The sequence below is a fragment of the Triticum aestivum genome, chromosome 2B, assembly GCF_018294505.1.
Source record: "Triticum aestivum cultivar Chinese Spring chromosome 2B, IWGSC CS RefSeq v2.1, whole genome shotgun sequence".
Taxonomy (NCBI): Eukaryota; Viridiplantae; Streptophyta; class Magnoliopsida; order Poales; family Poaceae; genus Triticum; species Triticum aestivum.
Window position 1 is genome coordinate 127,119,828 of NC_057798.1, and position 15,339 is coordinate 127,135,166.

The following is a 15,339-nucleotide window of genomic DNA, read 5'->3' on the forward strand; positions in this document are numbered from 1 at the left end:
AACAACATCATCGTCGAGGATCATCTCTTCTATGTTCGAATCATCGGACGAAGATGACGAGGATGAACTCCAATCCATCTACAAAATGCACACAAAACGCCCAAAAATTTCACCCGAACCTGCTCCGGGCCAAATCGAGCACAAACCCGCGGGTCTTGGACATACCACTCCCGAAGCCGGCCGAACCAAAGCCGCGCCGCCCCTCTCTTCTCCCCCGCCGGCCGAAGCGAAGCCGAGCCGAGCCGCCCCTTTCTTCTCCCCGCCGTGCGAAGCACAGGTACGCTACCCCTTCCTCCGACACGCGCGGGCGAGCCCCGCCTATTCTGAGGCTCACCGGCGCTGGAACCAACCAGATCCGCCTGCTACAAGGCCCCGCACGAAGCTCCGGGGTGGATCCATGGCGCCGGCGGCGACCGCGAGCCGCAGGCACAAATGGGCACCCCCCCCCCCCCCCCCCCCCCCCCCCCGCCGAAACTTGGTGGAATGGATGGCGCGGGGTGGCAGAGCTTTCGGCGGCGGGGACAACAAGAACGGGCAGGGATGCTCGGCGGCAGGGGGTGGGGGTGTAGGGGCGAGTGCTATCCAGCGGAAATGTGTTTGCGCCAATGGAAAGGGGAGCCGCCAAAATCCCGTAGATATGGAGGAAATGGCCTCGTGGATTCAGAATCCCGCAGAAAAAATTCTGGGACGGTTGAATTTGGTGATCTATTCGGGCCGGATTTATGGGCTCCATCCCAACCAACGATTATTTTATCAAGTGGCACGGTTTGCAGGATGTGCTAGAAATGCTGTAATAATGTGGCCGGGGCACCCAACCTGCATATCTTTGCACACGCGAACAAGTTGTTAAAACGCGCGCATCCTTTTCCTGGTCTGCCCTATACATACATTGCATGGCAAAAATGCTAAACCCAGGCACTGATCTTACAGGTTGATCTTCCGGACTAACTAACTCCGCCGTGATTCCCCCGTGATCTCAGGCTAAACCGGAGCTTCTCCTGCAAGCCACGATCGGCTCCTCCTCCATCGCGAGACCTTCCCCCGCCGCCACCGGCACCATGTCAATGTCCGCGGTTTTGTCCGCCCTCCGCAACGCCGGCCGGCAGCAGCTCTCCGCTTCGACGGCCGGCGTGAGGCAGGCGACAGGGTCACACGTGTTCCGGATCGACACGTACGCTCAGGCCAGGAGGACGATGCCTAAGGGCTGGAAGATGAGTTCGAGCACGTTCAGCGTCGGCGGCCACGACTGGCGTGTCGAGTGCTATCCGAACGGCGACTGGCAGGAACATGACGGCTCCATCTCTCTCTACCTCAACCACGCCAGCCATAGCAAGACCGGCGACGCCATAGCGGAGTTCCGGTTTTGTATACTCAACCAGGTGGACTGGGAGGAGCCACCGTGGACTAGATTCTCCGGGGTGCGCCTCTTCTCGGACACCACCGATCGGTCCTGGGGCTGGGCCGACTTCGTAAAACATGAGAATCTCGACGAGGAGAAGGATCTCTATGCCAAGGACGACTGCCTCGCCGTCCTGTGCGACGTCACCGTCACAGCTGGGATGCACACCGACGGCCACACCGAGGTTGCCACGCCAAAACCTGAGGCCGTGGCGGCGGCGACGGCACCACATTTCGACTTACACGCGGAACTCGTCTCGAACAACCAAAAAACGGACGTGCTGATTGAGGTTGGCGGCGAGACGTTGGCGGTCCACCGGCGGGTGCTCGAGGCCCGATCCCCCGTCTTCAAGGCGGATCTCTCGCTCGCCTCGGCCAGCGAGGGAGCCGCCACTGTGCTACGCGTCGACGACATGGACGCCGACGTGTGCAAGGCTCTGCTCCAGTTCATCTACAACGGCACACCGGATATGAACCAGCTAGAGACGGCGCACACGATGGCTGAGCGGCTGCTCGTTGCGGCGGACAGGTATAAGCTGGAGGAGCTGAAGCAGATATGCGAGCATGCGCTACGCGTGCGCATCCGCGTGAGCTCCGTGGGGACAACCCTTGCGCTGGCCGAGCGGCATGGCTGCCCCGAACTGAGGGAAGCATGCATGCAGTTCATATCTTTTCCCGGCAATTTGAAAGCACTCATGGCTACCGATGGTTTTGAGCAGATGAAAACAGATTGCTCCTCTGCTCTGTTGGAGCTCGTCCTGAAGCAGATGGTGCGGCTGGACCTGTAGTTGGCCGGCGCAATGTACAACTTGTTTTTCCATTCTTTTATATAAACTTTATCAGCTGCTCCACGCAGGGTACTTGACCTAATCTTTCGCTTGCAAAAATGTCCTAGGAGTTGCAAATTTTTGGGATGTTCCGTCCATGTAATTTGATTCCCTTTCTAAATAATTGTATGCTTGTACCATATAGTTTGATTTCTTTCCAAACAGAACACATGTTGTACCTCCCTAATGTTTGAACCCATTATTGTCTCATTAGCATTACGACGCTGATAACGCCCACACGTGTGGCATACTAGGCATCCATCTACACATTGTGTGTGGCGTGAGTAGGAGGTAACCCACACGAATTGTGTGTGGGCGAACATTAGAATTGTCCACACGTGTGGACGCAGTTATTTCGTGCCACGCGCCCAAAAAGTACTATTCATCTTCACCCTGCGCGTGTGGCACGAGGCAAAAAATGCTCACGCGTCCTGCCGCAACTACGTTAGGTACCCCGCGGGATGACGATTTAGTTGCCATCTGGAATGGCAGATATAGTTATTCGGGATGGTAAATGTAGTTGTAAAAACATGGCAACTCTATCTGTTTTGGTTAACTGTAGTTGCCGTGTCTAATTTATGGTAGTTAACGCGTGTAATCAAACCATAGTTGCCGTGTGTGATTAACTACTTGCCACATATGGTCAAACAATAGTTGTCATGTGTGTTTACCTAGTTGCCATGTGTGATTCAACCATAGTTATCATGTATGGTTAATCACAGTTGCTATGTGTTTTTATCTGGTTGCCACATACGCGACGCAATTGCAGTTGCCGTCTAGCAACGAATCATACTTGCCATGTGTGTTTACCTAGTTGCCACGTACGCGTAACTGCAGTTGCCATCCAACAACGTACGGGTGTCTTTTGGGCGAAAAACAGTGCGCCCACACGCGCGTGGACTTGGTGGTGGCTATGTGGGCAGAAACTAGTTCACCCATATAGCACAGCTGGCAAACCGCGTGCTGCGGGGTGTGTGGGTGAACTCTCCAACGCCCACACACCAGAGCCTCGTCCTACGTGGCACGCAAAATCTGCCTCAATATGTAAGATTCGTGCAAACTCGACTGGACGGTGATCCACGCGTGTGGGCGAGTTGCAAAAAAGCGAGTAGCGCTCAGTTGACTTTTTGGAACTTTTGGGGATTAGTTCAGGAATACTAACCCCCACACTCAGTTGATAACCTTTTTTTAACTTTTTTTCCAAAAAAGTTGCAAGAAAAAGTCCTACGGAACACATTTTTCAACTGGGCGTTAGTACTTCGTACACATTGAGATTATTAATGAACGCCGATCCATAAAAGGCGAGTAGCGCTCAGTTGACTGAGACTGAACGAAGTCTCGGTTGCAATGTTACATATTTTATATGAAAACCCCTTTTTGATGCATTTTGCGGTAAAATGGTCGACCTTTCGCACACACACACCTAGGCCATTAACTAATTAGCTGGGCCGGCCAGTTAAGGCTTCCAACGATTTCGGTTTAGATATCTTCTAGAAAGTTTTCATGCTGGTTTTACCCTTTTTGGGAACCTTCTATACAGTTCCGGAACCATTTTCCCCTTTTAATGGATTTTATTCCCTTATTTATTTATTTTTGTTTTTGTATCTTTTTTCCTTTGTTTCATAAATTCAAAAAAATGAAATGTCCAGAATTTGAGACTTCTTCAGAAATTTAAAAATTGTTTGTTTTTTCAAAAAGCGTTGATGTTTTTTAGAACTTGTTTGTATTTTCAAAAAAGAATAATTTCCTAAAAAAAGGTTTGGAACTTTGAATTTTTTTTGCATTTTTCAAAAAAAATCTCAATTTAAGTTCAGGAATTTCAAAAAAAAACTATCATTCTAAAAAAATGGATGAAAATTTTCAAAAAATGTTCATATTTTCAAATTCTGTTAAAAAAATCATGTTTACAATAAATTGTTCACAAATTATACTTTTTTTTAAATATGTTTGAGTTTTAAAAGTTTTGATCAAAAATCTAGAAAATATTCGCGTATGAAGAATTCACTTTTTTCAAAAGAAAATGTTCGTGTTTGATACGTTTTGCTATTTTAGTTCGTTAATGTTTTGTTGACACTAGCGCTTGCCAACTCCAGTTGCCAGCATCCCATGGTCTCTGATGAAAGGGTCGCGGTTTGAGTCCTCGCAAGCGCACTTTATTTTTGTGCGTTGGTACACCAGCCGTTGATGGGCCGGCTCAACATGACTTCGGTGTGCACATGCGCACCAACTTTTTTTTTTGAGGGAACACATGCGCACCAACTATATCCTATGGCGTTCCCAAGTGCTACGGGAGCTCCTAGGGAACTCCTATTGGACGCCTTCTGCGTCAAAATGTCGTCGCCACGCACAGGGGCGCAGCCTGACTAGGCCGGCCCATCGCACTGTACCGGTAGAAAAAAAAGGAAGCAAAAAAGGGAAGGAAGGCGCCACTCGAACCTGCGACCTACAGATTCAAAGTGCATGCTCCTAGCCAGTCCAACTGACTAGTATTGCTTGTATAAATCCAACGCGCACTTATAATAACTTAGCACAACCGTACAACCGGACTTCTCTGCTGTATCGAACCAGAATTACACACTGTAGTGAACATCTTAAAACAAATTGTAGATTTTTTTTCTGAAAGTGTATATTTTGAAAAAGTGCGACCATTTTTTTCATTTCTGAACATATTTTGTACATAGGAACATATTTTGTACAAAAAGTGTATATCTTTTGTACACAGTGTTCTAAATATTGAGAACAAATTTTGAAACTGAGAACAAATTTGGAAGAACGAACAATTTTTTAAAGCACAAACATGTTTTGAATCTTCAAAACAAATTTAGAAATGGAGAACAAATTTGGAAGCGCGAACAATTTTTAAAGCACGAACATTTTTTGAATCTCGAGAACAAAATTTGAAAACTCCTGAACAAATTTGGAAGCGCGAACAATTTTTTAAAGCACGAACATTTTTTGAATCTCGAGGACGAATTTTGAAATAGAGAACAAATGTGGAAGCGTGAACAATTTTTTAAAGCACAAACATTTTTTTGAATCTTGAGAACAAATTTTGAAGTAGAGAATAATTTTGAAAATTCTGAACAAATTTGGAAGCGCAAACATTTTATGAAATCCAGTATATTTTCTGCATTTCGAAAGTTTTGAACTTTTTTGTGTAATAGGAACAAAATTTGGATTTGAAGAACATTTTTCGAATAACTGAAAATTTTATCAAAATACGATTTTTTGAATATTTTGAATTTCTTTTGAAAAAAGAGAAGAAAAAGAAAATGAAAAAGCAAGAAAACAAACAAAAAAATCAGGAACATTTTTCGAAATTGTGAACAAAATTTTGAAAATGTGAACACTATTTCAGAAATATGAACAAAGTTTGATAAAAAGAACATTTTGGAAAATTCTGAACCATATTTGAACTTTTTGAAAAGGTTACAAAGAAAAATGAAAATATTAAAAAATAAAAAAATAAAGAAAACGTGAAAAATTAGGAACAGAATAAGACTGTGAAGAAAAACTAGAAAGAACCAGTAGAAGGAACAAAAGTTTTTTGGAATTACCACAAACTGGTTTTAAGTTTCGCTTTTAGTGTCTTTAGGTTTGGCACTGTTTTTCCTACACATCCAGGAGCTAGGCGCGGTGGCTACCGTGGTGTGTGCGTATACTAGAGGTCGTTGGTTTGATCCCTGGAGCGACAATTTTTGCGGTTTTTAACCTCCCAAAGTGAAACCACCTGAATGGGCTGGCCCAGGTAAGCTGCGCCCCTGTGCGAAGCGGCGACTAGTTGCCGCAGTTAGCGGCAAATAGGGAATTCCGAGCTCCTATTCGACACTGTAAACACCGATTGGAGGTGCTTACGCTCGTAGCGGGCGTGTACCAGGCCAGCCCAGTACCTGCCAAAAAAGCATCGCAAGGAAAACCTGGAGAGAAGTTTGTATCATCAAACTCGAACTTCTCTTGAGAACAACAATAGGCAGGCACAATAACCACTTGTCCAAGCTCACCTTGACTACCAATATCAGGAAATAGCACTATACAACATTAACATATGCTATGCTCCCTCCGTTCTATAATGTAGGACGCTTTTGAGTGTCAAAAAGCGTCCTACATTATGGGACGGAGGGAGTACTATTATAGTGTCAAAAAATGTCCTACATTGTAGGACGGAGGGAGTACTATTATATACCTGATATAAATTATACGAAAAGAAACGTAGAATTTGAAAAGAAATTCAAGATTTTTTAAACCACAAATTTTGATAAAACATCCAAAAAATGAAATGTTCATACAAACTGAGAAAAGATCTTGAATTTGAGAAAACTTCACAAATTGAAAAAAGTGTTGGGGAACGTAGCAAAAATTTAAAATTTTCCTACGAGTCACCAAGATCTATCTATGAAGAGACTTACACCAAAAAAATCTATGGAGAGACTAGCAACGAGAGAGAGGAGTGCATCTACATACCCTTGTAGATCGCGAGCGGAAGCGTTCAAGAGAACGGGGTTGAGGGAGTCGTACTCATCTTGATCCAAATCACCGAAGATCCTAGTGCCGAACGGACGGCACCTCCGCGTTCAACACACGTACAGCCCGGTGACATCTCCCACGCCTTGATCCAGCAAGGAGAGAGGGAGAGGTTGGGGAATACTCCGTCCAACAGCAGCACAACGGCGTGGTGGTGATGGAGGACCGTGGCACTCCAGCAGGGCTTGCCAAGCACTGCGAGAGGTGAGGAGGGAGAGAGGTAGGGCTGCGCCTTGGAAAGAATTACTCATGTGTTGGGCAGCCCCTAGACCTTAACTATATATAGGAGGAAGGGAGGTGGTTGCGCCCCCTCTAGGGTTTCCACCCCAAGGGGTGCGGTAGCCCCTAGATCCCATCTAGGGTGGCGGCCAAAGGGGGAGAGGGGGAGGCGCACCTAGGATGGGCCTTCGGGCCCATCTGCCCTAGGGTTTGCCCCCCTCTTCTCTTGAGGCGCCTTGGGCCTTGGTGGGGGGCGCCCCAGCCCACCTAGGGGCTGGTCCCTTCCCACTATTGGCCCACGCAAGCCTCTGGGGCTGGTGGCCCCTCCCGGTGGACCCCCGGACCCTTCCGGTGGTCCCGGTACATTACCGGTGATGCCCGGAATACTTCCGGTGACCAAAACCTCACTTTCTATATATAAATCTTTACCTCCGTACCATTCCGGAACTCCTCGTGACGTCCGGATCTCATCCGGGACTCCGAACAACATTCGGTAACCACATATATCTATTCCTTATAACCCTAGCGTCATCGAACCTTAAGTGTGTAGACCCTACGGGTTCGGGAACCATGCAGACATGACCGAGACAACTCTCCGGCCAATAACCAATAGTGGGATCTGGATACCCATGTTGGCTCCCACATGTTCCACGATGATCTCATCGGATGAACCACGATGTCAAGGATTCAATCAATCCCGTATACAATTCCCTTTGTCTAGCGGTATAGTACTTGCCCGAGATTCGATCGTCGGTATCCCGATACCTTGTTCAATCTCGTTACCGGCAAGTCTCTTTACTCGTTACGTAACACATCATCCCGCGATCAACTCCTTGATCACATTGTGCACATTATGATGATGTCCTACCGAGTGGGCCCAGAGATACCTCTCCGTCACACGGAGTGACAAATCCCAGTCTCGATTCGTGCCAACCCAACAGACACTTTCGAAGATACCCGTAGTGCACCTTTATAGCCACCCAGTTACGTTGTGACGTTTGGCACACCCAAAGCATTTCTACGGTGTCCGGGAGTTGCACAATCTCATGGTCTAAGGAAAACATACTTGACATTTAGAAAAGCTTTAGCATACGAACTACACGATCTTGTGCTAGGCTTAGGATTGGTTCTTGTCCATCACATCATTCTCCTAATGATGTGATCCCGTTATCAATGACATCCAATGTCCATGGTCAGGAAACCATGACCATCTGTTGATCAACGAGCTAGTCAACTAGAGGCTCACTAGGGACATGTTGTGGTCTATGTATTCACACATGTATTGCGGTTTCCGGTCAATACAATTATAGCATGAATAATAGACAATTATCATGAACAAGGAAATACAATAATAACCATTTTATTATTCCCTCTAGGGCATATTTCCAACAGTCTCCCACTTGCACTAGAGTCAATAATCTAGTTCACATCACTATGTGATTGTAATGAATCGACACCCATGGGGTTTGATCATATCTCGCTTGTGAGCGAGGTTATTAGTCAACGGATCTGAACCTTTCAGATCCGTTTGTGTTTTGCAAATCTCTATGTCATCTCCTAGATGCAGCTACCACGCTCTATTTGGAATTATTTCAAATAACTGTTCTACTATACGAATTCGGTTTACTACTCAGAATAATCCGGATTATTGTCAAAGTTTGCATCGGTGAAACCCTTTACGATGAACTCTTTTACCACCTCCATAATCGAGAAAATCCCTTAGTCCACTAGTTACTAAGGATAAGTTTGACCGCTGTCCTGTGATCCATTCCTGGATCACTCTTGTACCCCTTGACTGACTCATGGCAAGGCACACTTCCGGTGCGGTACAAAGCATAGCATACTATAGAGCCTACATCTGAAGCATAGGGGACGACCTTCGTCCTTTCTCTCTCTTCTGCCGTGGTCATGTCTTGAGTCTTACTCAATACTCACACCATATAACACAGCCAAGAACTCCTTCTTTGCTGATCTATTTTGAACTCCTTCAAAATCTTGTCACGGTATGTATTCATTTGAAAGTACTATTAAGAGTTTTGATCTATCCTTATAGATCTTGATGCTCAATGTTCAAGTAGCTTAATCCAGGTTTTCCATTGAAAAACACTTTTCAAATAACCCTATATGCTTTCCAGAAATTCTACATCATTTTCGATCAACAATATGTCAACAACATATACTCATCAGAAATGATATAGTGCTCCCACTCACTTCTTTGAAAATACAAGTTTCTCATAAACTTTGTATAAACCCAAAATCTTTGATCATCTCATCAAAGCGTATATTCCAACTCCGAGATGCTTACTCCAGTCCTTAGAAGGATTGCTGGAGCTTTGCACACTTGTTAGCATCTTTCAGGATTGACAAAACCTTCTGGTTGTATCACATACAACCTTTCCTCAAGAATAACATCGAGGAAACAATGTTTTGACATCCTATCTGCAAGATTTCATAAATCATGCAGTAATTGCTAATATAATTCCAACAGACTCTTAGCATCGCTACGAATGAGAAAGTATCATCGCAGTCAACTCCTTGAACTTGTCGGAAAACATCTTAACGACAAGTCGAGCTTTCTTAATGGTGATACTTACCATCATTGTCCGTCTTCCTTTTAAAATCCACCTGTACCCAACAGCCTTACGACCATCAAGTAGTTCTTCCAAAGTCTACACTTTGTTTTCATACATGGATCCTCTCTCGGATTTTATGGCCTCGAGCCATTTGTCGGAAGTCAGGCCCACCATCGCTTCTCCATAGCTCGTAGGTTCATTGTTGTCTAGCAACATGACCTCTAAGACAGGATTGCGTACCACTCTGAAGTAGTACGCATCCTTGTCACCCTACGAGGTTCGGTAGTGACTTGATCCGAAGTTTCATGATCACTATCATCAACTTCCACTTCAATTGGTGTAGGTGCCACAGGAACAACTTCCTGTGCCCTGCTACACACTAGTTGAAGTGATGGTTCAATAACCTCATCAAGTCTCCACCATCCTCCCACTCAATTCTTTCGAGAGAAACTTTTCCTCGAGAAAGGACCCGTTTCTAGAAACAATTACTTTTGCTTCCGGATCTGAGATAGGAGGTATACCCAACCATTTTGGGTATCATATGAAGATGCATTTATCCGTTTTGGGTTCGAGCTTATCACGATGAAACTTTTCACATAAGCGTCGCAGCCCCAAACTTTCAAGAAACGACAGCTTAGGTTTCTCTAAACCATAGTTCATACGGTGTCATCTCAACGGAATTACGTGGTGACCTATTTAAAGTGAATGCGGTTGTCTCTAATGCCTAACCCATGAACGATAGTGGTAATTCGATAAGAGACATCATGGTATGCACCATATCCAATAGGGTGCAGCTATGATGTTCGGACACACCATCACACTATGGTGTTCCAGGCGGTGTTAGTTGTGAAACAATTTCCACAATGTCTCAATTGTGTACCAAACTCGCAACTCAGATATTCATCTCTATGATCATATCATAGACATTTTATCCTCTTGTCACGAAGATCTTCAACTTCACTCTGAAATTACTTGAACCTTTCAATAATTCAGACTTGTGTTAAATCAAGTAAATATACTCAGCATCTACTCAAATCATCTATGAAGTAAGAACATAACGATATCCACTGCGTGCCTCAGCACTCATTGGACTGCACACATCAAATGTTTACTTCCAACAAGTTGCTTTCTTGTTCCATCTTACTGAAAACGAGGCTTTTCAGTCATCTTGCCCATGTGGTATGATTTGCATGTCTCAAGTGATTCAAAATCAAGTGAGTCCAAACGATCCATCTGCATGGAGTTTCTTCATGCGTACATACCAATAGACATGGTTCGCATGTCTCAAACTTTTCAAAAAACGAGTGAGTCCAAAGATCCATCAACATGGAGCTTCTTCATGCGTTTTATACCAATATGACTTACATGGCAGTGCCACAAGTAGGTGGTACTATCATTACTATCTTATATCTTTTGGCATGAACATGTGTATCACTACGATCGAGATTCAATAAACCATTCATTTTAGGTGCAAGACCATTGAAGGTATTATTCAAATAAACAGAGTAACCATTATTCTCCTTAAATGAATAACCGTATTGCGATAGACATAATCCAATCATGTCTATGCTCAACGCAAACACCAAATAACAATTATTTAGGTTTAACACCAATCTCGATGGTAGACAGAGCAGGCGATGCTTGATCACATCAACCTTGGAAACACTTCCAACACACATCGTCATCTCACCTTTAGCTAGTCTCCATTTATTCCGTAGCTCTTTTATTTCGAGTTACTAACACTTAGCAACCGAACCGGTATCTTAATACCCTGGTGCTACTAGGAGTACTAGTAAAGTACACATTTAATATAATGTATATCCAATATACTTCTGTCAACCTTGCCAGCCTTCTCATCTACCAAGTATCTAGGGTAGTTCTGCTTCAGTGACCGTTCCCTCATTACAGAAGCACTTAGTCTCGGGTTTGGGTTCAACCTTGGGTTTCTTCAGTGGAGCAGCAACTGATTTGCCGTTTCATGAAGTACCCCTTCTTGCCCTTGCCCTTCTTGAAACTAGTGGTTTCACTAACCATCAACAATTGATGATCCTTCTTGATTTCTACTTTCGCGGTGTCAAACATCGCGAATATTTCAAGGATCATCATATCTATCCCTGATATGTTATAGTTCATCACGAAGCTCTAGCAGCTTGGTGGCAATGACTTTGGAGAAACATCACTATCTCATCTGGAAGATTAACTCCCACTCGATTCAAGTTATTGTTGTACTCAGACAATCTGAGCACAAGCTCAACGACTAAGCTTTTCTCCCTTAGTTTGCAGGCTAAGAAACTCGTCGGAGGTCTTGTACCTCTTGACGTGGGCACGAGCCTGAAATCCCAATTTCAGCCCTCGAAACATCTCATATGTTTCGCGACATTTCAAAATCGTCTGCGGTGCCTCAATTCTATACCGTTTAACATTACTGAACTATCACATAGTTATCAAAACGTGTATGTCAGATGTTCGCAACATCCACAGACGACGTTCGAGGTTCAGCACACCGAGCAGTGCATTAAGGACATAAGCCTTCTACGCAGCAATGAGGACAATCCTCAGTTTACGGACCCAATCCGCATAATTGCTACTATCAACTTTCAACTAAATTTTCTCTAGGAACATATCTAAAATAGTAGAACTAAAGCGCGAGCTACGACATAATTTGCAAAAACCTTTTGACTATGTTCAGGATAATTCAGTTCATCTAATGAACTCCCACTCAGATAGACATCCCTCTAGTCATCTTAAGTGATACATGATCCGAGTCAACTAGGCCGTGTCCGATCATCACGTGAGACGACTAGTCATCATCGGTGAACATCTTCATGTTGATCGTATCCACTATACGACTCATGTTCGGCCTTTCGGTCTCTTGTGTTCCGAGGCCATGTCTGTACATGCTAGGCTCGTCAAGTCAACCTAAGTGTTTTGTGTGTGTAAATCTGGCTTACACCCGTTGTATGTGAACGTTAGAATCTATCACACCCGATCATCACGTGGTGCTTCGAAACAACGAACTTTCGCAACAGTGCACAGTTAGGGGGAACACTTTCTTGAAATTATTATGAGGGATCATCTTATTTACTACCGTCGTTCTAAGCAAATAAGATGCATAAACATGATAAACATCACATGCAATCAAAAAGTGACATGATATGGCCAATATCATTTTGCTCCTTCTGATCTCCATCTTTGGGGCTCCATGATCATCATCGTCACCGGCATGACACCATGATCTCCATCATCGTGTCTCCATGAAGTTGTCTCGCCAACTATTACTTCTACTACTATGGCTAACGGTTTAGCAATGAAGTAAAGTAATTACATGGCGTTATTCAGTGACACGCAGGTCTTACAATAAATAAAGACAACTCCTATGGCTCCTGCCGGTTGTCATACTCATCGACATGCAAGTCGTGATTCCTATTACAAGAACATGATCAATCTCATACATCACATATCATTCATCACATTCTTTTGGCCATATCACATCACATAGCATACCCTGCAAAAACAAGTTAGACGTCCTCTAATTGTTGTTTGCATGTTTTACGTGGCTGCTATGGGTTTCTAGCAAGAACGTTTCTTACCTACGCAAAAGCCACAACGTGATATACCAATTGCTATTTACCCTTAATAAGGACCCTTTTGGTCGAATCTGATCCGACTAAAGTGGGAGATACTGGCACTCGCTAGCCACCTTATGCAACAAGTGCATGTTAGTCGGTGGAACCTGTCTCACGTAAGAGTACGTGTAAGGTCGGTCCGGCCCGCTTCATCCCACAATACCGTCGAAACAAGATAGGACTAGTAACGGTAAGCATATTGAACAAAATCAACGCCCACAACAACTTGTATTCTACTCGTGCATAGAATCTACGCAATAGACCTAGCTCATGATGCCACTGTTGGGGAACGTGGTAGAAATTCAAATTTTCCTACAAGTCACCAAGATCTATCTATGGAGAGACTAGCAACGAGAGAGAGGAGTGCATCTACATACCCTTGTAGATCGCGAGCGGAAGCGTTCAAGAGAACGGGGTTGAGAGAGTCGTACTCGTCTTGATCCAAATCACCGAAGATCCTAGTGCCGAACGGACGGCACCTCCGCGTTCAACACACGTACAGCCCGGTGACGTCTCCCACGCCTTGATCCAGCAAGGAGAGAGGGAGAGGTTGGGGAAGACTCCGTCCAGCAGCAGCACAACGGCGTGGTGGTGATGGAGGAGCGTGGCACTCCAGCAAGGCTTCGCCAAGCACTGCGAGAGATGAGGAGGGAGAGAGGTAGGGCTGCGCCTTGGAGAGAATTACTTATGTGTTGGGCAGCCCCTAGACCTCAACTATATATAGGGGGGAGGGAGGTGGATGCGCCCCCTCTAGGGTTCCCACCCCAAGGGGTGCGGCAGCCCCTAGATCCCATCTAGGGTGGCGGCCAAAGGGGAAGAGGGGGAGCCGCACCTGGGGTGGGCCTTAGGGCCCATCTGCCCTAGGGTTTGCGCCCCTCTTCTCTTGAGGCGCCTTGGTCCTTGGTGGGGGGCGCCCCAGCCCACCTAGGGGCTGGTCCCTTCCCACTATTGGCCCACGCAAGCCTCTGGGGCTGGTGGCCCCTCCCGGTGGACCCCCAGACCCTTCCGGTGGTCCCGGTACATTACCGATGATGCCCGAAATACTTTCGGTGACCAAAACCTCACTTCCTATATATAAATCTTTACCTCCAGACCATTCCGGAACTCCTCATGACGTCCAAGATCTCATCCAGGACTCCGAACAACATTCGGTAACCACATATATCTATTCCCTATAACCCTAGCGTCATCGAACCTTAAGTGTGTAGACCCTACGGGTTCGGGAACCATGCAGACATGACCGAGACAACTCTCCAGCCAATAACCAACAGCGGGATCTGGATACCCATGTTGGCTCCCACATGTTCCACGATGATCTCATCGGATGAATCACGATGTCAAGGATTCAATCAATCCCGTATACAATTCCCTTTGTCTAGAGGTATAGTACTTGCCCGAGATTCCATCATGGTATCCCGATACCATGTTCAATCTCGTTAGCGGCAAGTCTCTTTACTCGTTTCGTAACACATCATCCCGCGATCAACTCCTTGATCACATTGTGCACATTATGATGATGTCCTACCGAGTGGCCCCAGAGATACCTCTCAGTCACACGGAGTGACAAATCCCAGTCTCGATTCGTGCCAACCCAACAAACACTTTCGGAGATACCCGTAGTGCACCTTTATAGCCACCCAGTTACGTTGTGATGTTTGGCACACCCAAAGCATTTCTACGGTGTCCGGGAGTTGCACAATCTCATGGTCTAAGGAAAACATACTTGACATTTAGAAAAGCTTTAGCATACGAACTACACGATCTTGTGCTAGGCTTAGGATTGGGTCTTGTCCATCACATCATTCTCCTAATGATGTGATCCCGTTATCAATGACATCCAATGTCCATGGTCAGGAAACCATGACCATCTATTGATCAACGAGCTAGTCAACTAGAGGCTCACTAGGGACATGTTGTGGTCTATGTATTAACACATGTATTGCGGTTTCCGATCAATACAATTATAGCATGAATAATAGACAATTATCATGAACAAGGAAATACAATAATAACCATTTTATTATTGCCTCCAGGGCATATTTCCAACAAAAAGATCCATGAAATTTTCAAATAAGCTCATACATTTGGAAAAAGTTCATCTAATATGAAAAAAAGTTTCATCAAATTTTAAAGATTTAATCGAATTTTGAAGAAAAGTTCATCAAAATTGAGAAA

At 45.1% G+C, this 15,339-nt stretch overlaps 1 protein-coding gene across 1 annotated transcript; it reads left to right on the top strand.

Moving 5' to 3' along the window:
• Positions 1–1,001: 1,001 nt before the first annotated feature.
• Positions 1,002–2,186, top strand: LOC123040789 (BTB/POZ and MATH domain-containing protein 2-like). The gene has a single exon (XM_044463547.1). The coding sequence runs from the start codon at positions 1,059–1,061 to the stop codon at positions 2,184–2,186; it is 1,128 nt and encodes a 375-aa protein (XP_044319482.1). The 5' UTR covers positions 1,002–1,058.
• Positions 2,187–15,339: the final 13,153 nt, after the last annotated feature.

Coding starts and splice junctions, on each gene's coding strand:
- LOC123040789 (XM_044463547.1), top strand. CDS start 1,059: ATGTCAATGTCCGCGGTTTTGTCCGCCCTCCGCAACGCCGGCCGGCAG.